The sequence below is a fragment of the Aspergillus stella-maris genome (assembly GCF_047715825.1).
Source record: "Aspergillus stella-maris strain CBS 113639 unplaced genomic scaffold BDV14scaffold_6, whole genome shotgun sequence".
NCBI lineage: Eukaryota > Fungi > Ascomycota > Eurotiomycetes > Eurotiales > Aspergillaceae > Aspergillus > Aspergillus stella-maris.
This window is the reverse complement of record NW_027396800.1, coordinates 587,288-607,033: the sequence shown is the minus strand read 5'-3', so window position 1 is coordinate 607,033 and position 19,746 is coordinate 587,288. Positions and strand designations below refer to the sequence as shown.

Genomic DNA, 19,746 nt, shown 5'->3' with positions numbered 1-19,746 from the left:
TACCTGGTGTACTAGAACAAGGCCACCAAGCTCCATGGTAACCTGGCACATTGGCTCCCCAGCGTAGACCACCCATCCTATTAACCGCCACATGGATGTTTTCCCTTCCTTCCAAGCACGAAACAGCCATGAAGAGTTTGATTGTCAGCTTTGGCTTGCAAGATTTGTTGGGTTGTGAAGGAGTTTTCTGTGTCTTTTCTCTTTTCTTTGTACTTATGTAGCATTTGTTCAGTATTTATTAGAAATGGTCTTGCTCTTATAAGAAGTACATATGGAGTAGTGCTCCACGGGATCTAGACCCAATACCAACCACGTAGGGCTAAGAGTCAGTCAGCTAGTCTGTGGTTAATGTAAACAAGTATGTACCTAGATGTGCTTTAGGTTTCTTATTTGCCTCTGAAATATGTGGCAGCGGGTATTTGGTTACTGATCCGTACTATAGGAATCTGACTCTTGCTATGTTTCGTAGGGGATAGGGTAGGTTAGGTAGGTTTCCTGCCCGTGTACATATGGGGGAAACCAAACGCAAACACAACCCCAACAATTGTCTAGATCGCCTTTTTCTGCGCACAAACACACACATTTGTATATATATAAACAGAAACCCCACCGACAACACCACAGATTCATGGAGTTCGTGCCGAAGACCCTACTGGGCATATATGTACACACTATACAACAAAGGAAATCGACATAGGAACACTCTCCGGAGACAAACACCTTTCGTTTGGGCTGAAAGCGGGGAGAGTATGCCGTATCCCAGCTGACTGGCAAGCGTCCTGACATTGATTGAGTCCATGCCAGCCTTCTTATTTGGTGCACCAGGATGAGGCCAAGCCGTCAAGCTCCGCGGTAACCTAGCGCACCAGCGCCCCAGCGCCGACCACCCGTCCCATCGACCGCCATCCGGATGGTTTCCCTTCCACTTCCAAGCACGAACCAGCCATGGAGAGTTCGGTTGTCGACGCCGACAGGCAGCACGCAGTAAGCCCAGCCTCCATCACCGTCTCGGCGTCTGATTGGCATGATTATCGGTCTTTATCATTGGGAAGCGATCCATCCAGCCTGTACCCAGCCGTGGAGGGAACGAGCCGCACCATGACGGCGTCTGTTCGTAGGGATATCACTGGGCCACGAATCTGGCTCGCTTGTCCCCAAGACCAAAGACCATTCGACCTGACATAGTTGGCTGCGTTCCAGGCACGACCATAAAGTGGAAAGGCACTTGCGGCCGCTGAAGTGAAATCGCAGCCCTATATAGAGAGAAGACAGGTAGTTGTGTGCTGCGGCTGCTCCAAGGCAAACGAAAAGTTGACCGATGCTATGCCCGGCATGGTTGTGGCCGCCAAGCCCAGGCCCAGGTCAATTTGATTATAATCGTGGCAGTGAGAGCCCAAGTCAAATGCCCAGCGATGATTTTGATCGCTTTTGGACTTCATCCCAGCCAGGAACTCATATGGGCCCGGGCAACAGCAAAGGGGAACGCAGGACTGCTTCTGAGGAGGATGTTAGCGGCATGCTCTAGGTCAGAAGTCCGACAAGAGGTGGTTGTGGTCATGTGTACCTTATGTATACATAACAAAGGAAAAACAAAAAGAACCCGCATGTTATCCCGAACGAAAGGGATAGAAAACCGCCTGAGCTCTTAGAACTCTAAGCCCCACGCCCACCACATGACCTTCTGGTTACCAGTGGCCAGATCAAGAGGATATGGCAGCCAAAAGGTTCGACCGAGGAGCAACCGGGAACAAAATATCTGTTCATGGGTTCCGTCGACACTTTACAATGACAGGCTTGTTGCGGTATATGTATATATAAATATATATAAAGAAGGAAAGGTAATGAGCGTGTTGGTGCGAGACAGAGATCTGGGGGTGGGCGCGGACGCCTTTTTATACCTTTGGGCTGGATGATGGGTTGTTGCCTTCTTCGTTGAGGTTCATTCGGAATGTACATTAATGAGTAGGAATAATGAACAAAGATGTGTTATGTCATAAAAGATGAGCTTGATAGGCTTTTATTGAGAGAAATTGATTCTTGCTTGCTTCATTGTTGTATACTCAGAGAATCAGGCCAGCGTTCTTTGGATGAAGCTTGGGAGGCGCAATCATGACTCGGACTTGCCTTTGTAGGAGCAAGAAGGAGAGTTATCTCCATTCAGCATTAAGTGGGCAGTGAGGTCTCTCTAGATGAACGGAGCAAAACCAGCTGGGCTGGATTCAGTTAGTGCTTCTTCGACATTATGGTCCGGTTTGATAAAGTAAGAACCCGGATTTTAGGGACGACCGAGTACATCAAGGGGTTTCCGAAGAGACAAAAGTTTTATCTTCGGCGAGTCTACCTATGCTCTTCAATTGAATTTCGACCGTGTTGTGGCTGGTTCAGATCAGGGTAGTGTTGGCGTGTCTACGGACATAGACTTGGTTGACCTAGGAGCAGATGCACTTGATCACGGTGTAGAAGATGACTACCTTCTAGCAGCTAGACAATGTTAATACGGAGAGATGGGGTGCGCGATGGTGAAGCTTGAGGTCTATCAAGTGCACCTTCATGTGATAGCCACCTCTACACCCAGAGCCTAATGACAAAGGAGAACATACGCTTAAAGGACAATCTTTGGCACTGCAGCTGCATTGTGTTGAGACTACAATGTGCTATTCATTCAATAGTTTCAGGCCCTTGGCCGAAAGAATTAGAAACAGAGAATAATTAAGAGCGCTCAAACCAAAACAGTTGACTGACAAGGACGCATACTCTGCCGGGCCTTTTGCAGCCCAGTGCATGGCTTATCAGGGGTATTATCATGAGCAGGACTTAATTCGTCGCTATTGGCTAAAGTATTTATTCCTCACCCTCGAGGATCTCCTCCTCACCGCTGTATAACAGTTAGCAGTGTACCTGATATCGGAAAGCGAAAAACTTACTACTCCTCCTCGCCCTCGGAGATGGAGGCGTCCTGGTACTGCTGGTACTCGGAGACAAGATCGTTCATGTTGCTCTCAGCCTCAGTGAACTCCATCTCGTCCATACCCTCACCAGTGTACCAATGCAAGAAAGCCTTGCGACGGAACATAGCAGTGAACTGGTCACCAACACGCTTGAAGAGCTCCTGGATGGAGGTGGAGTTTCCGATGAAGGTGGAGGACATCTTGAGGCCGCGGGGGGGAATGGAGCAAAGAGCAGTCTGGATGTTGTTGGGGATCCACTCAACGAAGTAGGACTGGTTCTTGCTCTGGATGTTGCGCATCTGGTCCTCAACCTCCTTCATGGAAACGCGTCCACGGCTGTAAACGTTAGGTGTGATTCTCTCACTGGAAGTATCAAGGGGCTTACAAGATAGCGGAGCAGGTGAGGTAGCGGCCGTTGCGGAAGTCAGAAGCAGCCATCATGTTCTTGGGGTCGAACATCTGCTGGGTCAACTCGGGAACGGAGACGGCGCGGAAAGAGTAGGCGCCACGGCTGGTCAGAGGAGCGAAGCCGACCATGAAGAAGTGCAGACGAGGGAAGGGAACCATGTTGACAGCCAGCTTGCGCAGGTCAGAGTTGAGCTGACCAGGGAAACGCAGACAGGTGGTGACACCGGACATGACGGCGGAGACGAGGTGGTTGAGGTCACCGTATGAGGGGTTGGAGAGCTTGAGGGTGCGCATGCAGATGTCGTAGAGAGCCTGGACAGGTTAGATAAGGACTAGATTTCAGCTGCAGGCTTCCTCACCTCGTTGTCGATACAGAAGGTCTCGTCGGAGTGCTCAACGAGCTGGTGAACGGAGAGAGTGGCGTTGTAAGGCTCAACAACGGTGTCGGAGACCTTGGGAGAGGGAACGACGGAGAAAGTGGCCATCATGCGGTCGGGGAATTCCTCACGAATCTTAGAGATAAGGAGGGTACCCATACCGGCACCGGTACCACCACCGAGGGAATGGGTGATCTGGAAACCCTGGAGGCAGTCGCAAGCCTCAGCCTCGCGACGGACAACATCGACGACGTTGTCGACGAGCTCAGCACCCTCAGTGTAGTGACCCTTGGCCCAGTTGTTACCAGCACCGGACTGACCGAAGACGAAGTTGTCGGGACGGAAGAGCTGGCCGAAGGGACCGGCACGGACAGCGTCCATGGTACCGGGCTCGAGATCGACGAGGACGGCACGGGGGACGTACTTGTTGCCGCTGGCCTCGTTGAAGTAGACGTTCATACGCTCGAGCTGGAGGTCGGAGGTGCCATTGTAACTGTTTTGTATCAGGTTGTGTTCGCGTTCGTTTCGTCGAATCGAGGACGGATTGTACTCACACACCGGAGCCATCGAGGCCGTGCTCGCCAGAGATGGTCTGCCTGTAGGATTGTTAGCATTGAGCAGAGGATGTTGTTGGTTGATGAAATTTTTGACGTACCAGAAGGCGGCACCAATTTGGTTACCCTGTCACGCATTCAAGTTTAGTATTTTCCCATCCCACCAATTCCATTCTTGATTCTCTGTCACTTACACACTGGCCGGTCTGGAGGTGAACCTATGACAAGCAAAAAACACATGGTCAGCATTCCTGGTCCGTGACATGTAGAACTGGTGGGGTCCCATTTACCCCCTGTCGGGAAAGAGACCCCTCAGACGCGTCGAAAGGGAGGGACAACATACGATCTCACGCATTGTGATGGAGGAGAGAGGGTATAAAGGGTATAAAAGAAGTTGAATGCAGAGACTGCGAGAAGAATTGAGGGTGGATGAGAGACTGGGGAACAGCCGGGACTGAGGGGAGAAAAGAGAGAGAGGAGACACGATCAGGAGAGGAAGATTGGGTTGGGGGAGAGTGAGCGGTGAGAGGGCCAACTAAGAGCGACTAGGCCAACTAGACTGACGGGACCACCAACGCAGCAAAAGATCAACAACAACAAAAGGGGCGCGCTCGCTCCGGTTTAGCGTGGTGCGATCACGGGATCTCCAGGAACGAACCACTCTTTGCCCGCGCGACGAACCTACTTGCTTGACACTTACATATTGCTATCGAGGTATTGATTTACGTGACTCACTGCTTGTGAATATTTTTAAAACGTTTATTCTAAATTGATGCTCTCTTGTTGACGGCCTACAGAGTACAACGTCCCCTCCTGTGAGTTCCAATTCCGAGGTCCAGCGTGGCAACCACAACGTAGATGCCAACTTTGGTCCGAACCAAATTTCCAGCTCTCGTCAATTTGCTCTGTGACTCCGAAATGAACGGCTATAGAGTAAATATAGTTGATATATGGGTATTTTTTTTTCTCATTGAGATCCTAGAAGGCAGCTATACTGGTAAGTCGCGCCACAAAAGAGCTATAGTACAGTATCAAGAGGCAAGAGTAACTAAGTGCCTCCGCCATAACTATTTGGCCGTGTTCTCGACCTGATGCGAACTCTCCAACCACGTTCCGAACTCGTCAAGTCGCTGGTTCTCATCCTCATCTTCCGCATCAAAGCCCTTTTCAGCGAGGTCTTCTAGCGCAGCGCGTTTCTCATTCGTCTTACGGAAGCGCTCACTTCCGTCGGAAATGTATGCCTCGACGGCCGTGCCGCCAAAGAAGCGGCCATTCATAGTCTATTAAAATAGAGTAGTTAGCGGTGATATATAAAGCGATCTTCGAAGGTTTACGCACCTGAACACAAGATCTCGCCGACTCCGGGTTCGAAAATCGAACGCTGACGACACCCGCTTCTTCCTTGTCGTAGAGCACCACGTTTGTTACTTCGCCAAGTTTGGAGCACTCGTCGCGAATGTCTTCCTTGATGTCAAGGATCGCTGCTGGGTCCTCCTGTGGAATGTGTCAGTCGGGTCCGTGTGCTTCGAAAATGATAGAGAACGTACTTCCAATTCCTGGAGAGTGAACATGTGCTTGAGAATCACAACTTTATCGAACTTGGAGTTTGTATCCACCAAGGCGGATGGTTCATCGTCATCCCAATCCGTAAGTTTACTGGATGAGTCAGTGCCTGTCGAATAAGCCGATTTCGTAGAACCTACTTGTTCATTCTCTGCGTTCGCTTGATGATCTTCTTCTTATCCCGCATGCTGGTCTTTGCGGGGGCTTCTTGCTGGCTCTTGAAGGAGAAGTCTGCCGCTTGAACGCGCATGGGCCCTTGCGGCCCTGCTACACCCAACCGAAAGTCTGAATCGTCCAGCATCTGAATTGCAAGGTTGACTGACTCCGGCCGGAAGTAAACCACAAGGGCCTCGCCCTTGAACTTCCCTTCCTCATCTATGTACATTTTCACACGCGGTCGGCCGCTGTCAATCTCCTCGGCGATGACTCCACATCGTGAGAAGATATCTCGGATTTCGTCAAACTCGGCATCGAGTGGAATGGACGTAACGTAGACTGCACTGTTAACGCGCTGCTTCTTCGCTTTCTGGTCGCCCTGCAAATTGAATCTTCAGTCGAGTCCATTAGTAAAGAATGGCAGACTTACCTCCTCTCCTCCTTGTTTCCGTTTCTTCTTCTGTTTCTGTACAGTCGCTTGCTCGTCTTCATCTACTCCTTCAACTTTGTACGCTTCTTGCTGCTGCCGTAGCAAGTCATCATCGACCTGGAGGACAACCACAGGCGCAAAGCGGCGCCGACCAGCAATCAGTTTCACGAACCACCCAGAATCCACGCAAACTTAGCCATAGCCATTTTGTATCATCGCAACAGGATCCAGCTTGGCTTTCTTCCCCGCAAAAGGCAACGAAACAATCCAATCAAAAAGCAAAAGCGGCGGGGAGTATATCATGGAACGGGGGTCCAGCTGGAGAGAAAGCGCGCACACACCGTCGGAATCCATCGCTTCAGAATATTGTCGAAACTGTATTCCTGCCCATCGTCTGTTTCCAAGATGAATTTGTCGTCCAACTTCGAGAAGGAGATTCGAGGGTCGCTGTCAAAGTCGGCCGGGTCTTGGGGGAAGTTGCTGAAAGGGGGCGGAGAGTTGGTAGGGCCGTCTTTAGGGACTTGGAGCGCCATAGCGACTACCCAAATAATTGAAATGAGAAAACTGTGAAGTTTGGGACTGTGAAGAAGCTTGGAATGAGATTGCGGTCTTTGCGGGGAGTTGATGACAAACTTACGTAAGCAGCCTCGAGCTTCCAGCTGCCTTCCTTTTTGGGAACTCGGTTTTGCTCAAGCTCGCTCAGAGTCAAAGTGCAACTTTCTACAGACGAATCTCAATAGTTCTCAGTACTCTGCCATCTAACAGTGCTCTAGTACTAAATTGTCGGTTTTTGCCTCTTTGAACTACTGATATCCGATGGTGTTCAGATGAAGTACGAATGGGAAAACTGCCGAGGACGGAATGGACAGATGAGACACACTCCGTTTTTCACCCGATTGCTCCCTTCCTTGTCTCCCTTCTATATTGCACTTTGTGCCTCTCATATGAATACAGTTTTGAGAGATCCTGCTTCTGGGCTCGTCAATTTTTTGATTCGACACTCTTTGACCGCAGCCGCAGGCAGTTTGCCTCATTCTCCTACGCGCACAAAGTGAGCCTGATATGGAAGGCCAAAAAATTCTGGAAGGCCAAAGAATGCTCCTACATGAGCAGTGCTGGATCTGAGTTTCTACTTCAATAAAACACGGGATGGAGCGCAAAGACAAGCTACAACACCCTCTGGCTATCGTTGGCGAGTTTGACTGGCTTTGAAGAGACATGCACTTTCAATCAGGTCCGCAGACCCAATGTCCAACGGTCATCTAGGAATCTTTCTTTGGAGACTTGGTTTTCATGAGGGGGGTCCTACTGTTCCGGCAGTACTAAGCTACCCTAACCGCCAGCTCAACTGTGATCGAAAATCGGAGTACCCACCTACGGGTAGGTAGCCCATGATTATATCACCAATCTCAACCCTTCGGGAATGCAAGCTGGTATGGAACATCTTTTCAGTTAGATCCGGAGGAAGAGCAAATTGTCTGTGCGGACAAGTCACTGCCTCGATGCTTGATCAATGAGGTATGTTTTTACCCTACCTAACCACCAGCGTAGCTCTCTTGATGGCAGGACGCCACTCTGGTCATCGAATGCAAAATGCGAACTTGCTGTCCTTGATTTCCAAGTCATCAAACAAAATTTCATTGAAAGTGTGCACTGTCTCTTGTCCAGTGTCGTCAGGAGCCCGATCTAGAGGCTTTCCCTGGCATACGTACCAAAGGCGTCATATCATAAAACCCACGATGAAGCCAGCACATGAAACCCGGTGTGCCTAGGCAGGTACCTCGATTATTCCTAAAACGCAGATGCCCTACGTATGCAAGTAAACCATCAAACAAAACGGCATAAACGTTATTCAACCTACAGAGTCTCGACTCGGGGCCCACATCATCGATCACCCGATCCCGATCCGATCCCCGGTTTCGTAGCTGGCTCGATCCCCAGCACAACCAAAAGCCAACATCATTCGCCTCCGCATTTCCATCTCACCATGACGCGACCGATCGGTCGCGCATCATACAGACAATTGCCGCCATTTCCAGTACCGGAGTCCTGTTTCAACGGCTCACTGTTCGAAGCGGACAATCATCCGCACGTAATCGCTCCTCGTCCCATGTAATCTCGCCATCAGATGTATGCGATGGTCCAATCAAGGACTGGGGACTTCGATCATGGAGAAGTTGCGGGGGTTGAGGGCTTACTGAGGGCATGATGACGACTCCGGAACTAAATGGGGTTTGGGATGGGCTGGGAAAGGTATATAACGATTCGTCTTTCTGGGTTGCTTAGAGGGATATCAATTCAGAGAAAGTCGAATTCTACGAAATAAATCAGTGACCAAATTCATCAGCTTCTACCACCACTCAACCCACCACCACAAACCCAAATCAAAATGCAGAACACCAATATGCAGAATGCCCGCGGCCAAGGCATGTCCCACGCAACCGGCGACTCCAAGGTCCCCCAGAAGGCCCAGGAGAAGGTCCCCCAGGGTCTTGAGGAGTCTCTTCCCAACAAGGTGAGCCCTACCTATTTTAATATACCTCTTCTCCCGTCCCCGCTGTCTTCCATTCATCCATTCAAGCATAGAATAAGCGCAAGCTCTAACAAGCTTATCAGCTCCACGACACCGGCTCCGGTACAGGCCGCCAGACACACGCTCTGAACGACGGCGAGGACAGCATTGTGCCCAAGGGCATCCAGAAGGCTGTTCCTGAGGGATTGGAGAGGATTCTGCCGAATAAGGTTCACAACACTGGTGATCACTAGATTATCCCCGTTGATGAATTTGATGCGATGACCTTGATGGTTTTGATGTAATAATTTATGTCTATGTTTATGTATCTGTACATGTACCATAGTGTGCTCATGACTTTCTGTAATGACTATATAACGTGATTGACTCTGATCATCGTAATTTCTTCGCCGAGCAAAACAAAGTAAATCCAAGCATGGGTATCCGAGCTCATCCTCCCCAATCAAATCAAGAGAACTCAACCAGGCTCCCAAACCCAACACAAAACTCGCCCAAAGCCAACCACCTACGAAAACGCAAAAGGACACCCACCCGTCCTCACCCCCTTCAGCGCTTCAACCCCCTCAACCTGCGCTTTCTTCCCCTTCCCCTCAAAGTACTTTGGACCGACATCACTAATAAGATATCCATCCGGATAATACTTATCGCCCTCGTCACCAGGAAGCGGCCTCCCAAGGGCCCAAGTATACCAGGCCCCCGGACCCCATCTGTTCCAAAGCGTAGGCTTCACGTAGTATGGCGCGCCGTCCCACTGCGTGATGAAGATGTGCTCGTCGACAGTCTGGTGCTCAGTGAATGTCGTGTAGCGGAGGAGGTATGGGCGGGGGAGGGTGAGCCAGCGCATGGCGAAGCGGCGGATGGCGAGGAGGGAGGAGAAGAAGGTTGCGAGGTATGAAGGTGGGGGGGAGTAGCTGTGTAACTTGCTGTCAGCTTGGGACTAGAAGTGCCTTATGTTTGTGTTTGTGTGATCCCGGGCGGATGGAATCCTATTCGTTGTGGCTGGAAGATTGCGGAGAGCAGACGCGTCGCAGGGGGGGAGATTGTATGTATACTTACAGCATGGCTTTGCGCAGGCGGTCGTCCATCATGAATGATACAAAGTTTAGGCCGAATGAGTGGAAGGGCTTAGGGAGCATGTAGAGCAGGACGGCCGTCGTCTGGTCAGCGACTTCGCGGTTTTTCGCGTCGGGGACCATGGCTTTTTCCTCGTAGGCGTCGCTCCAGGCCATAACCTCCTCAAGCCAGTGAAGGCCATCCCGGAAGCCGGTCTTTCCAGACGGTAGTACGTCGTAGGGAACCTCTAGTCCATCACCGATGCTCTTCCAGAAAGTGCCAATAGCGCACTTCTCCACGTCCGTCAGTTCTCGCCATTCATACTTCTTGATGAACCGCACTGGCTGGACGGCGAATAGGCCAAGGGTGTAGAGCATGTCATCGTCGAGAATCTTGCCAGAGTCTCGGTAACCACTGTGGAGGTATCGAGTGCGCACGATAGCTGCTTGGCCACGTGCTGCTTTAGGAGGCTGTCCCACGAACTCCTGCACGAGGGCGCTGGTGTCGGTATACCGCTTGAGCGAGGTATTGGCGCCAGAAAATTGGCTGGTTTTGACCAATGTTCTTGAGATGGTGGGGATTCCATATGTCTGTGTCCCATGTTAGCGATAGGTCCGGCGATTGCTCTAAATAGTGCAGCTGACTCTGAAAAGCGCAAATTGCAGCGCTTTTGTAAAGAAGAACGGGAATTCATATTGAACTAGATTCTTCTGAATCTCAAAGGCGTCCTCATCTGTCATTCGAGCAAAGGATTCTCGCGTCGGATAATTGTACTTCTTATGCACCCTCTTCATATTGCGAAAGCGCAGAAGCTGTACCAAGACCGGGTACGCTGCGACGAGAGGCGCGACATATCGGAGGATTTGCTGAGGGGAAGCATCTTTGAGGATGTTGAGGACGGTATTGTATAGCTCAACGGCAGTGGTGGAAGCCATTGTGGGCGATCAACAAATCAAAGCAAGACAACAATTCAAACACGATCGCAAACCGCCTGGATCAATTGAAAACTAGACAAAAATCAAAAGCGAAGCATTGGCCGGAGCCGGGACACAGCAGTGTTTATGAAGAGCATTGCCATGACCCCACCGCCCCTGGAGAGTGCTTGAGTCAGCCTTTATGACCTCTTCCTCTTTTTGTGCCTCCTCTTCCCTCTCTGCTTCTTTCCAGCCGGGCCTCGGCTCGCTTTCTTCTCCTCATCTGCGATCCATCCGATTGGAATAACTGCCATCTGATTCGTCGTGATATGATCAAGTCTTGAGCTAAACTCCTGGAGATCACCTTAACCTGGTGGTGGCCCGTGGTGGAGGCTTTCGCTCAGTCCAGACCACATGTTATTGATATGTCCCTTGAACAACGCCCACTCCATGATTCAAGGTTATAGTTCGCTCATTGCTCTTTATTGTACGGAATAGGTCAACTTTACAAACCGCAAAACCCGTTCTTTGGACTCTTTATTTCTTCACCAGTCTTCGGACGCTCCTGCCTGACAAACTCCGTGCCGAGATGCCGCCACTTGCGATCCGCGCTCCTTGACGCAAGGCTCGAAGCAAGGGACAGAGCTCAACATCAGCTGCATTATTTACAAATCATGGCCTATCCCACGACAATATCCGCACCATATTTATCATTCTCGGGTGCGAGCCACTAATCCCGGCTTTATCACCGATCCTGGTTCTAAACGCTCATTCGAGTCTCTTCAAGAGCATGCCTAGTACCTTCTCAACGACCAATAACCTTCAGCTCGAGTGCTCTCAACGGTGGGAATGTAAGAGCCGTAAACGCCATCCCGAGCCATATACCCAGGTCACATCCTCCAGCGATGGATGCCGCAATCGGTCCGGTATAATAGACTTGATCCTGATCTTATTAGCAACAGCATCTACCGCGTAAGAACTTGGGGCAATACCATTCCAACAATTGCACCTGCCCATCCGATAAAAAACGCCGCAGTTGCTGCGTAGCCTATTGGCAACTTCTGCTGGTTGTCCCAGGCAGACCAGTCATATACTCGACGTCTGTTGAAGATGAAATCCGTCTCGACCACTATTGTGGCCCAGATGATGATCCAATACCCGATCATGGGTACAAGGTTGTTGAAGATCTGGTAGAGAGAGTCTCTGCCGCCGATAGCGCACGCAGTGTAAATGACGGTGCTGATGGTTGTGAAGACAGGCCGTGGAATCTTGCACCAGAAATCTCCGAGCATCTGAAAGTTCATGGCCATTGAGTACGACCCTGGAGCATTGTTTGACACAATTGTCAGCACGTTCAAGAAAGCGCAGAATTTGCCAAAGCCTCCAAGCCGGTTATAGCCTGCCATAACCAGGCTACCAGCACTGCCATCATATATGGCGGCCCAAGTCGGATTGTGAGCTACGCCTGTCCCAAGCCCGACACCCAGGAACAAGGTGACACTCATGGCTAGAGCGACACCCATTGTCGTCATTGACCAAACTTTCCAAGATCCGGTATCAGGAGAAAAGTACACATGATAGTCGGCCGCTCCTGGAACCCAAGATAGACTTCCTGCGAGACAGAGTGAGAAGAACGCTAGCCGTTTGGCGTTGACTTCCTCGGCTGACCCAACGGACACAGTACTGAAATCAAATTCTGGACCTGCGGATCCGAACAAAATTGCGAAGATCATCAACTGCGGAAGCCATGCGTATCTGGTGACACTGTTAATTGGTGCGGGCTCTCTAACGGCAGTTCAATTACCTTTCATAGTACTGGAATATATGCATTCCAAATGTGGCGACCACAAGACTCACGAATGCGACGAGAATGATGCCGACCACCACGGATACGGTTCCGTCAGACAATTTCGAAAGAATCTGACCTCCAACCATTGCGCTCATCATTCCGTAGCCCAGGTTCGCCAACACATTGAGCACGCAGCAGACCTTGCTGGGATTGAACCCCACAAGGAAGCGCGACACGATCTAGAAAGATACGTCAGTCAAGCACCCAGCACGCTTTCCTTCGTATATATCATGTGCAAGCTCTGAGGGAACTTACAAGCGTCCGATGGCCACTTCTTGGTCCCCATGTGCACATGTACCCGATCAACGTACTTCCGAAAAGATTTCCAAATATTGCGCACAGAAAAGCATCAAGGAAGCTCAACTGCATGACCATTGTCCCCAGTGTCCCAACAACCACATTGTTCAACGCCATTCCCATGCTGAACCAGGTCAGGAATATGTTGAAGGACGCCGACGCGCTGACTGGTTGTCGTTCCTCAAGAGGAACCGGCTCTATCCCCCGCATCTCAAGGCCTTTCACGTTCTGTGCCCATCGTTGATATCTCGACCTGCAGCTACCGTTGGCGTTCTCACTGACAGGGGTTTCGACCTCGGACTGTGTGACACAACCTATCTGCTCTTTCTCGATGTCTAGGTTCATATTGGGCTTTTTCGAAGGATGAAAGGCTTTCGATAGGGTAGCAAAACGCCGACATATCATGGCCTTCCATGCCGATGGCAAACCCATATTCATATCCTGTCCAAAAACTCACCGATATCACCAACTTGAGTTCGCTGCCGAGCCCACACAACCAAGGGAAATGAACGGAGCATATAATGGAAAGCTTTCAAAGGGAGCACAAACATTCCTAAACAGGGCGAGGGAACCTACAAAAGCCACCTGTTATCCGGGCTCTCGCACATTCAAGGCCATCTGTGGGTTGCGCAACCATATCTCAAAAAACCCGCTCATTTGAGACAGTGATGGTGTAACGAGATTCCGAGGGACCTTCGGCATCCCCCTCTTAGCCGTATGCCTGCCCGAACAGAGGTTCTCCCTTTCTCTTCGCTCACGGGAGTGCAATATTGATTGCTAGGTTACGTGTTTCATGACAGGGAACCACTTGATTCGATCAAAAATCAAGCTTCTGACGTTCTTTATCCCTTCCGCGCGGATAACAGCATGCCAATTGATGGTGATTGACGTATTACGCTCCAGTTACATGGCTTTGGAATGCTCTAAACTTTGAAAAATGCGCTGATTTTACTATATCACACGACGTCGCGTGTCGAGGGTCCCGACTCGTGATTGCTGGCTTTTGGATGATCAGGGTCTAACCTCAGGCTCCTCCGGTTATTCACGGGTTCTGATGCAAGCATCTTTTCGCTCCTCCAAGTCTCTTGTCGCTACTCATTCAATCAATCAGTCAGATTACCTACCAAAACTGGCATCCCAGTCATCTACGAGAAGCTCTACATCGGTGTATCATACCTGTCCGTTCAACTCGACGCAGGCTCAACTCGAAGTTCTCCCATCGCCACGTGGGTATCTTCATATCTCAAAGTCAAACAACTGAAATCGTCGCCATAGGTTGCACGCATGGCTCATAATTCTGATTCTGGTCGAACATGGAACATAGACTCAAGTCAGCAAACCCCAGCGATCGCGTGGCCCAACGCTGCAACTACATTTCCAGTACTAGTAGTTGTAGTCGCAAGTCCAAGCTTATGCAGGTACCCCCGTGCTTACGTGGGCCCTATACTCTCGTTCCACAGGGCCAGTTACGAAACGAACCCTATCCGACTTTGCTTTACTCTGGTTTACTCGTGTCTTCAACGTTTGAGGATTATTCATCCAAATGTCCCTACTGGCTTCGAGTCAGATGTGCCGTTGCATGAATATCCACGCAACTTCTTCTTGACTTCCGGCTCCGTCGTTTTCGCTTGCCGGTGGCAACAAGAGGGCGAGTGAATCAACCAATCTTTCGGGGTCCGGTATCCGGTCTTGGACTCTTAGCTCTAGCTGCCGTTTAGCAGCCATTCCGCAATCCTCTGGGATTTCAGGATTCAATATCTCCTCTGCATGGCTGCTAGACTGCTACGGCCAGGCCGCAAATCTCCATTCCACGTTCTAGCGTCTTGGAAGTTGGGGTAAAGCGGGCTGAAGGCACAGATTGCCGATGCCGTCGGCAACATGGACGCTCCACTCCACATTGACTATTCGACTATCATCAACAGCTAACTGACTTAGTGATATTCATACCTTATCAGTTGCGATAACGACTCAATTTTTTTTTCTGGGGTCGCGGTTGACGCGTGGTAAATTGTCATGATAAGGTGCGCTTTTGGTTTAATGGTTCCGAACCAACGGTCCAGACTCATGACTACAGCCCTAGTCATTCAGTATACCGCTTAGGTTTCAAAAGAAGTTGTCGAGTTAGACGAACTTAGGCTTGGGATGCTGGTAGTACTCAAGGTGAGAGAGGTACAGTGCCTTTTATCAACCCGACTCCGGAGTCAGAACTCAAGAATCATGCATTACATACGGCATTCTGCTTCCGAAGTCCTGGATGCCGGTAAGCACTATCCCGTCGTACCGGCGTGTCGGGTGCATAAAGCCAAGCTGTCATACCCACAGACAGCATACTCAGGCACTCCACTCCACTGCCGGCTACGCAGATAGTAACAGAAGTACACAACCATAATGTTCGGCTTACCAGGACTTGGATTTATAAACCTTCAAGCCTGGGCGTCTATCGTATAGTCCCAGAGCGAGAGTATCCAGTAAATCCACGACCGGGCCGGGGCAGCAGGACCATGTAGAGAGTGCACATTCCACATCTACTAGCCCAGCATAGTCTATCGCCCCTTCCCTGAACTCTACGGACAACAGTCGCTCCTTCCTCAATTGCATCCAGCGTTCCTTCCCTAGGTAACGACCAACTACCTCCATCGCTCTTTCCCCTGATGTGCCCATGGAGGTCTGCGCCTTCCTCATAGATAGAATCATGCATCGTTCCTTCCTCATTTTGTCCAACAATGATCGCTCCTTCCTTGTTGAATCTTTTTCTCCATTGTAGGCAATTCCGTCCATCGCTCTTTTATTGAAATGTCTAAGGAGGTCGTGCCTTCCTTTTGAGGATTGTGCGTCGTTCTTTCCCTTGGACGTATGGATAGTAGTTGCTCCGTTCCTTCCTTGGGCGGTATTCTAGTATCCTTCTGTCTTGGATGAATGCGTTCGTTCATTTACCTTTTCGTCACTTCAGAGCAATGATGGGAACTTTGGACTACCTGATGCCCACCAGGTCCAGCATGTAAGTGTAGAATTGAAAGTGGAGGTCCCGATCAGGAGTTCTAAAAAACTAATTGGATGGGAGTATGTATGATTCTCATGTGGTAGGTATGAAGAGGAAGAGGATGAAGATGATGAAGATGAAGATGATGGTGATGAATAGTCATAATTAAGGTAGGTATCAGGGAGGAAACACCTCTTTATCTCGAAGAGTCCAAAGGCAAACATTTGGACCAGCCCAGCCCACTTTTCTCTTATCTAACAGACCTTCCGTAGACTCGGTTGTCTACCAGCTATACCTGAACTTCCGATCCTGTTTATCCGTGAGATCGACGCTCTCATCCACATAGCCCTCAACACCTCCTTCCTCGCCGGCTCCCGCACCAGCACCCAACTCCGTCTCTCTCGCCCTATTATCAAAAATACACAGATACCGATACAAAATCGTAACAACAATAAGCAGCCCCCACGTAACCAACGCCGTAATCAAACCCTCCGTATACTTTGGTCTATTCGTCCAAAGCTGCGGGCTCGCAATACAACCTGCGCAATACCCGATGAAGAACATCGCGTTTGTGACTGCTCGTTTTGTGTTTCCTTTTACGTTTGATGCGACCAATGACAAAAGAACGGACATTGAAGCTGTGATGCATGATGCGAGCCACGCGGAGGCAATGAGGCCCCATCCTGCGCTGAGGGGGAGGATGAGCATTAGGATGTTTCCCACGATAGGCGGGATAGTGAGTACCACGACGACGAGTGTTCGTTGCCTAGGCAGAATCCAGCAGAATAGAAGACCGATCCAGAGGAGCGCAACTTGCACTGCGCCCGAAGGAGCCGTGTAAAGCATTGTTTGGAGCTGGGTGTATCCGATTGAATTGATGACGAGGGTCGCGAATGTGAGAACGGGCGATTGCATTGTGACCAGCACGCCGAACCAGAAGACGCACCAGGCTTTTGGGTCCAGGAGTGTCTCGCGGAGTTGTTTCAGGTCGAAGGATGTCTTGTCGCCTCCTTCGCGGTCTTTGCTCATGCGCAGGGCAAGGATTTGTTTCTCTCTTGTGTTTAGGAACCAGGCGTCGCTGGGTCCGGAGGGCATGAGGACGAAGAACCCGACTCCCGCAGCCATTGTCAGGGCTCCGCAGATTATGAAGAGGGTTCGCCAGGGTGCGAGGGAGAGAGAAGTGTTTTTGCCGATGCCGTACATGAGGAGACACCCTATTACCTGGGCCAAGCCGTTCATGCTTACCCATAGCGCTGTGCGCGAGGCGTGCTCGGATTTCTGGTACCAGATTGAGGTTATGGTCACGAAGGCGGGGGAGACGGCGCCTTCTGTGAAGCCTAGTAGAAAGCGGACGGCTGCGAACCCGGCGTAGTTCTGGGGAGCGGCGAGGCAGGCGCAGGATATGCCCCAGAGTATGCTAAACGTTTACTAGTATTAGGAGATGCTCTGGTTGGGAAGCGGGTAGGGAGACGTACACAGTAGCACCAACAAACTTCGTCAACGGCAATCGACTCATCAAGTATATAAATGGGTACTCGGCAACAAGCTGGCCGATATAGAAGATCGAGCTGCACCAGGAGTACTGCGAGTTCGTGAGAGAGAGGTCGTCCATGAGACCAAAGACACCGGCGTAGCTGAGACTTTGCTTGTCGAGGTATTGCAGGAAGAAGACGAGGCACATCTGGTTCATGCAAGTTAGCGTCTGCAGTGAATGATTTGTATGAGTGTGGATGCACATACAAAAGGCAAAATAACCATGTCGAGCTTGCGCACAAGCGCCTTCTCTTCTTCCTCCGTATACGTCTCGATTATGCCCGCATCGCTGTCGCTAGGGCGTCTCTTTTCGTCGTCCATTGGATGGGATTTATTGTCAATAACATCCATGTTGTCCGTTGGTTAGTCGACAGGTAACTGTTGCCAACAAGGGATGGAAACAGGACTGAGTAAATAGTCCGGGGATGGCCCTGAAACTTATAAGGCTAACAGACCAACATTCAACCGGTCTATCTCGGCCTTCCCCCAGCTCCTCACTTCCTTCGGCTGATAAGCGTATTTGATGTCACTAAGCATGATGATTGGCGGTGGTGTTGCTGAAAGGGGGATTTGGAGACTCCATTGATAGTCGGGATGCAGATTGCCGATGTCGGGTGCAGATTGCCGCTGATGCGCAAGGACAGGTTGCCGATGCATGATCTACTCCAACCAGCTTGGAGCCCCAATCCCACCTGATCTGCTTTGATCGCTTTAATATTCCCAGCACCCCTCATTCCTGCTCTTGTCGCTTCTGTAAGTGTGCACCCAAAAGCTGAATTGAGCGAGAAGGGAAGAGAAGAATGGCCTCCGCAACAGACATCAAGCCCTGGCTCCGGCCATCCTCCCAATCGTACCTCCTCAGCAACGCAAACATAGTCGACGTCGTCTCCGGTACAGTTCTCGAATCGCACTTCGTTACAATCTCGAATGGCAAAATTACCTCTGTTTCACCCTCGCCTCCGACAGATCTTCCCTCCGAGTATGTCACCGTAAACTGCGAGGGCAAGTACATCAGCCCCGGCCTCTTCGATGCCCACGTGCACTTCGTCGCAGTTCCCGGCTTCACGAACCTTTCTATGGCCTTTGGCAACTTTAACGATGTTTCCCTTCTGCGCCAGCCATATGTCGCGACTCAGATGCTTCATCGGGGTTTCACGTCTGTTCGCGATTGTGGTGGTGCTCAGCTTGCGTTCAAGCAAGCGATTGAAGAGGGTGTTTTCCCTGGTCCGAGACTCTTTATCGCAGGGCACGCGCTTTCTCAGTCTGGTGGCCACGGCGACATCCGTAGCTCGCATGACCATATTCAGTGCTGCGCGGGACACACAAATGGGCTGGGCCGGATTTGTGACGGTGTGCCCGCTTGCATGACGGCCGTCCGCGAAGAGATCCGGTCCGGAGCAGACTTCATCAAGATCATGGGGTCCGGTGGTGTGAGTACGCCGACAGACAGAATCGAGCAATTGCAGTTCACAGTCGACGAGATCAAGGCTATTGTCGAGTGCGCTGAGAACGCGGGAACGTATGTCACAGCCCACGCATACACGCCCAAGGCAATGCTCCACGCGATCAACAACGGCGTCAAGGGTATTGAGCACGGAAACTTCGTGACTGAGGAAGTGGCCAATATCATGGTTGAGAAGGGTGTTTACCTCACCCCGACACTGATTAGTTACGCGGAGATGAACACGGAGAAATGGCGCGGGTACTTGCCTGCGGACGGACAAGCAAAGAACACAGAGGTTCTAAGCGCGGGTCTCAAGAGTTTGAAGATTGCGGCAGATGCAGGAGTTACCATTTGCTATGGGAGTGATCTTCTCGGGCCACTGGGCCTGGCGCAGACGAGGGAGTTTGCGCTGCGCGCTCAGGCCTTGTCGTCGCTCGCCGTGTTGCAGAGCGCCACCATTAACCCCGCTAAGATGATGGGACAGTCTGAGGCTATCGGACAGATCAGAGAGGGTTTCTTCGCTGATGTCCTTTTCCTGAACAAGAATCCGTTAGAGGATGTGACCATCTTTGATCGGCCAGAGGAGTGTGTGCTGGGCGTGATGAAAGAAGGTCGGGTGTATAAGAGTCGGTGGGAGGGACTGAAAGAAGATGGAGAAACACCAGTGCGCATCACGAACTAGACATGATATTTGGACGACGTAACTA

The 19,746-nt window shown here is 50.7% G+C and overlaps 10 protein-coding genes across 10 annotated transcripts; 3 read left to right on the top strand and 7 right to left on the bottom strand.

Annotated features, from left to right (window-relative positions):
- Positions 1-1,052: 1,052 nt before the first annotated feature.
- On the bottom strand, positions 1,053-1,641 carry BDV14DRAFT_119094 (uncharacterized protein). Its single transcript, XM_073765847.1, has 2 exons — positions 1,565-1,641; positions 1,053-1,496 (listed from the first exon to the last, which is right to left on the bottom strand). The coding sequence occupies exons 1-2, from the start codon at positions 1,604-1,606 to the stop codon at positions 1,254-1,256; spliced, it is 285 nt and encodes a 94-aa protein (XP_073632150.1). The 5' UTR covers positions 1,607-1,641; the 3' UTR covers positions 1,053-1,253.
- A 757-nt stretch (positions 1,642-2,398) lies between these two features.
- BDV14DRAFT_119112 (beta-1 tubulin) lies at positions 2,399-4,847 on the bottom strand. Its single transcript, XM_073765848.1, has 5 exons — positions 4,389-4,847; positions 3,716-4,329; positions 3,334-3,668; positions 2,925-3,284; positions 2,399-2,875 (listed from the first exon to the last, which is right to left on the bottom strand). Exons 1-5 carry the CDS (start codon positions 4,423-4,425, stop codon positions 2,842-2,844), a joined length of 1,380 nt encoding a protein of 459 aa, XP_073632149.1. The 5' UTR covers positions 4,426-4,847; the 3' UTR covers positions 2,399-2,841.
- A 343-nt stretch (positions 4,848-5,190) lies between these two features.
- BDV14DRAFT_166498 (U2 snRNP complex subunit CUS2) lies at positions 5,191-7,014 on the bottom strand. Its single transcript, XM_073767499.1, has 6 exons — positions 6,778-7,014; positions 6,437-6,553; positions 5,991-6,385; positions 5,835-5,943; positions 5,626-5,781; positions 5,191-5,567 (listed from the first exon to the last, which is right to left on the bottom strand). Exons 1-6 carry the CDS (start codon positions 6,967-6,969, stop codon positions 5,355-5,357), a joined length of 1,182 nt encoding a protein of 393 aa, XP_073632148.1. The 5' UTR covers positions 6,970-7,014; the 3' UTR covers positions 5,191-5,354.
- A 1,675-nt stretch (positions 7,015-8,689) lies between these two features.
- Positions 8,690-9,293, top strand: BDV14DRAFT_119053 (uncharacterized protein). The gene is made up of 2 exons (XM_073765846.1): positions 8,690-8,951; positions 9,053-9,293. The coding sequence occupies exons 1-2, from the start codon at positions 8,826-8,828 to the stop codon at positions 9,200-9,202; spliced, it is 276 nt and encodes a 91-aa protein (XP_073632147.1). The 5' UTR covers positions 8,690-8,825; the 3' UTR covers positions 9,203-9,293.
- Positions 9,294-9,474: 181 nt separating this feature from the next.
- Positions 9,475-10,957, bottom strand: BDV14DRAFT_196493 (uncharacterized protein; the record flags this gene model as incomplete). Its single annotated transcript, XM_073772458.1, has 3 exons — positions 9,475-9,880; positions 10,026-10,612; positions 10,667-10,957. 3 exons carry the CDS (start codon positions 10,955-10,957, stop codon positions 9,475-9,477), a joined length of 1,284 nt encoding a protein of 427 aa, XP_073632146.1.
- A 784-nt stretch (positions 10,958-11,741) lies between these two features.
- Positions 11,742-13,427, bottom strand: BDV14DRAFT_187500 (purine-cytosine permease family protein; the record flags this gene model as incomplete). The annotated part of the gene is made up of 4 exons (XM_073770957.1): positions 11,742-11,879; positions 11,929-12,691; positions 12,741-12,964; positions 13,041-13,427. 4 exons carry the CDS (start codon positions 13,425-13,427, stop codon positions 11,742-11,744), a joined length of 1,512 nt encoding a protein of 503 aa, XP_073632145.1.
- Positions 13,428-13,960: 533 nt separating this feature from the next.
- BDV14DRAFT_166487 (uncharacterized protein) lies at positions 13,961-14,966 on the top strand. The gene has a single exon (XM_073767498.1). It carries the CDS (start codon positions 14,367-14,369, stop codon positions 14,736-14,738), a length of 372 nt encoding a protein of 123 aa, XP_073632144.1. The 5' UTR covers positions 13,961-14,366; the 3' UTR covers positions 14,739-14,966.
- A 373-nt stretch (positions 14,967-15,339) lies between these two features.
- On the bottom strand, positions 15,340-15,804 carry BDV14DRAFT_166486 (uncharacterized protein). The gene has a single exon (XM_073767497.1). The coding sequence runs from the start codon at positions 15,792-15,794 to the stop codon at positions 15,480-15,482; it is 315 nt and encodes a 104-aa protein (XP_073632143.1). The 5' UTR covers positions 15,795-15,804; the 3' UTR covers positions 15,340-15,479.
- Positions 15,805-16,213: 409 nt separating this feature from the next.
- BDV14DRAFT_119028 (major facilitator superfamily domain-containing protein) lies at positions 16,214-18,270 on the bottom strand. The gene is made up of 3 exons (XM_073765845.1): positions 17,803-18,270; positions 17,538-17,743; positions 16,214-17,479 (listed from the first exon to the last, which is right to left on the bottom strand). Exons 1-3 carry the CDS (start codon positions 17,944-17,946, stop codon positions 16,345-16,347), a joined length of 1,485 nt encoding a protein of 494 aa, XP_073632142.1. The 5' UTR covers positions 17,947-18,270; the 3' UTR covers positions 16,214-16,344.
- A 125-nt stretch (positions 18,271-18,395) lies between these two features.
- On the top strand, positions 18,396-19,721 carry BDV14DRAFT_196490 (uncharacterized protein; the record flags this gene model as incomplete). Its single annotated transcript, XM_073772457.1, has 1 exon — positions 18,396-19,721. One exon carries the CDS (start codon positions 18,396-18,398, stop codon positions 19,719-19,721), a length of 1,326 nt encoding a protein of 441 aa, XP_073632141.1.
- Positions 19,722-19,746: the final 25 nt, after the last annotated feature.

Bases quoted from the DNA above. Each gene is read 5' to 3' on its own strand.
- BDV14DRAFT_119028 (XM_073765845.1), bottom strand. From the start codon at position 17,946: ATGGATGTTATTGACAATAAATCCCATCCAATGGACGACGAAAAGAGA. The intron at 17,744-17,802 runs GTATGTGCATCC...TGCATGAACCAG, and splicing joins ACATGGTTATTTTGCCTTTT to ATGTGCCTCGTCTTCTTCCT. The intron at 17,480-17,537 runs GTACGTCTCCCT...GTAAACGTTTAG, and splicing joins AAGTTTGTTGGTGCTACTGT to CATACTCTGGGGCATATCCT.
- BDV14DRAFT_119094 (XM_073765847.1), bottom strand. From the start codon at position 1,606: ATGCGGGTTCTTTTTGTTTTTCCTTTGTTATGTATACATAAG. The intron at 1,497-1,564 runs GTACACATGACC...CATCCTCCTCAG, and splicing joins CTTTGTTATGTATACATAAG to AAGCAGTCCTGCGTTCCCCT.
- BDV14DRAFT_166498 (XM_073767499.1), bottom strand. From the start codon at position 6,969: ATGGCGCTCCAAGTCCCTAAAGACGGCCCTACCAACTCTCCGCCCCCT. The intron at 6,386-6,436 runs GTAAGTCTGCCA...TTCAATTTGCAG, and splicing joins GGAAACAAGGAGGAGAGGAG to GGCGACCAGAAAGCGAAGAA. The intron at 5,782-5,834 runs GTACGTTCTCTA...CACATTCCACAG, and splicing joins TCACTCTCCAGGAATTGGAA to GAGGACCCAGCAGCGATCCT.
- BDV14DRAFT_166487 (XM_073767498.1), top strand. From the start codon at position 14,367: ATGGCTCATAATTCTGATTCTGGTCGAACATGGAACATAGACTCAAGT.
- BDV14DRAFT_119112 (XM_073765848.1), bottom strand. From the start codon at position 4,425: ATGCGTGACAGGGTAACCAAATTGGTGCCGCCTTCTG. The intron at 4,330-4,388 runs GTACGTCAAAAA...ACAATCCTACAG, and splicing joins CAAATTGGTGCCGCCTTCTG to GCAGACCATCTCTGGCGAGC. The intron at 3,669-3,715 runs GTGAGGAAGCCT...TAACCTGTCCAG, and splicing joins CCTTCTGTATCGACAACGAG to GCTCTCTACGACATCTGCAT.
- BDV14DRAFT_166486 (XM_073767497.1), bottom strand. From the start codon at position 15,794: ATGAGGAAGGAACGATGCATGATTCTATCTATGAGGAAGGCGCAGACC.
- BDV14DRAFT_119053 (XM_073765846.1), top strand. From the start codon at position 8,826: ATGCAGAACACCAATATGCAGAATGCCCGCGGCCAAGGCATGTCCCAC. The intron at 8,952-9,052 runs GTGAGCCCTACC...CAAGCTTATCAG, and splicing joins AGGAGTCTCTTCCCAACAAG to CTCCACGACACCGGCTCCGG.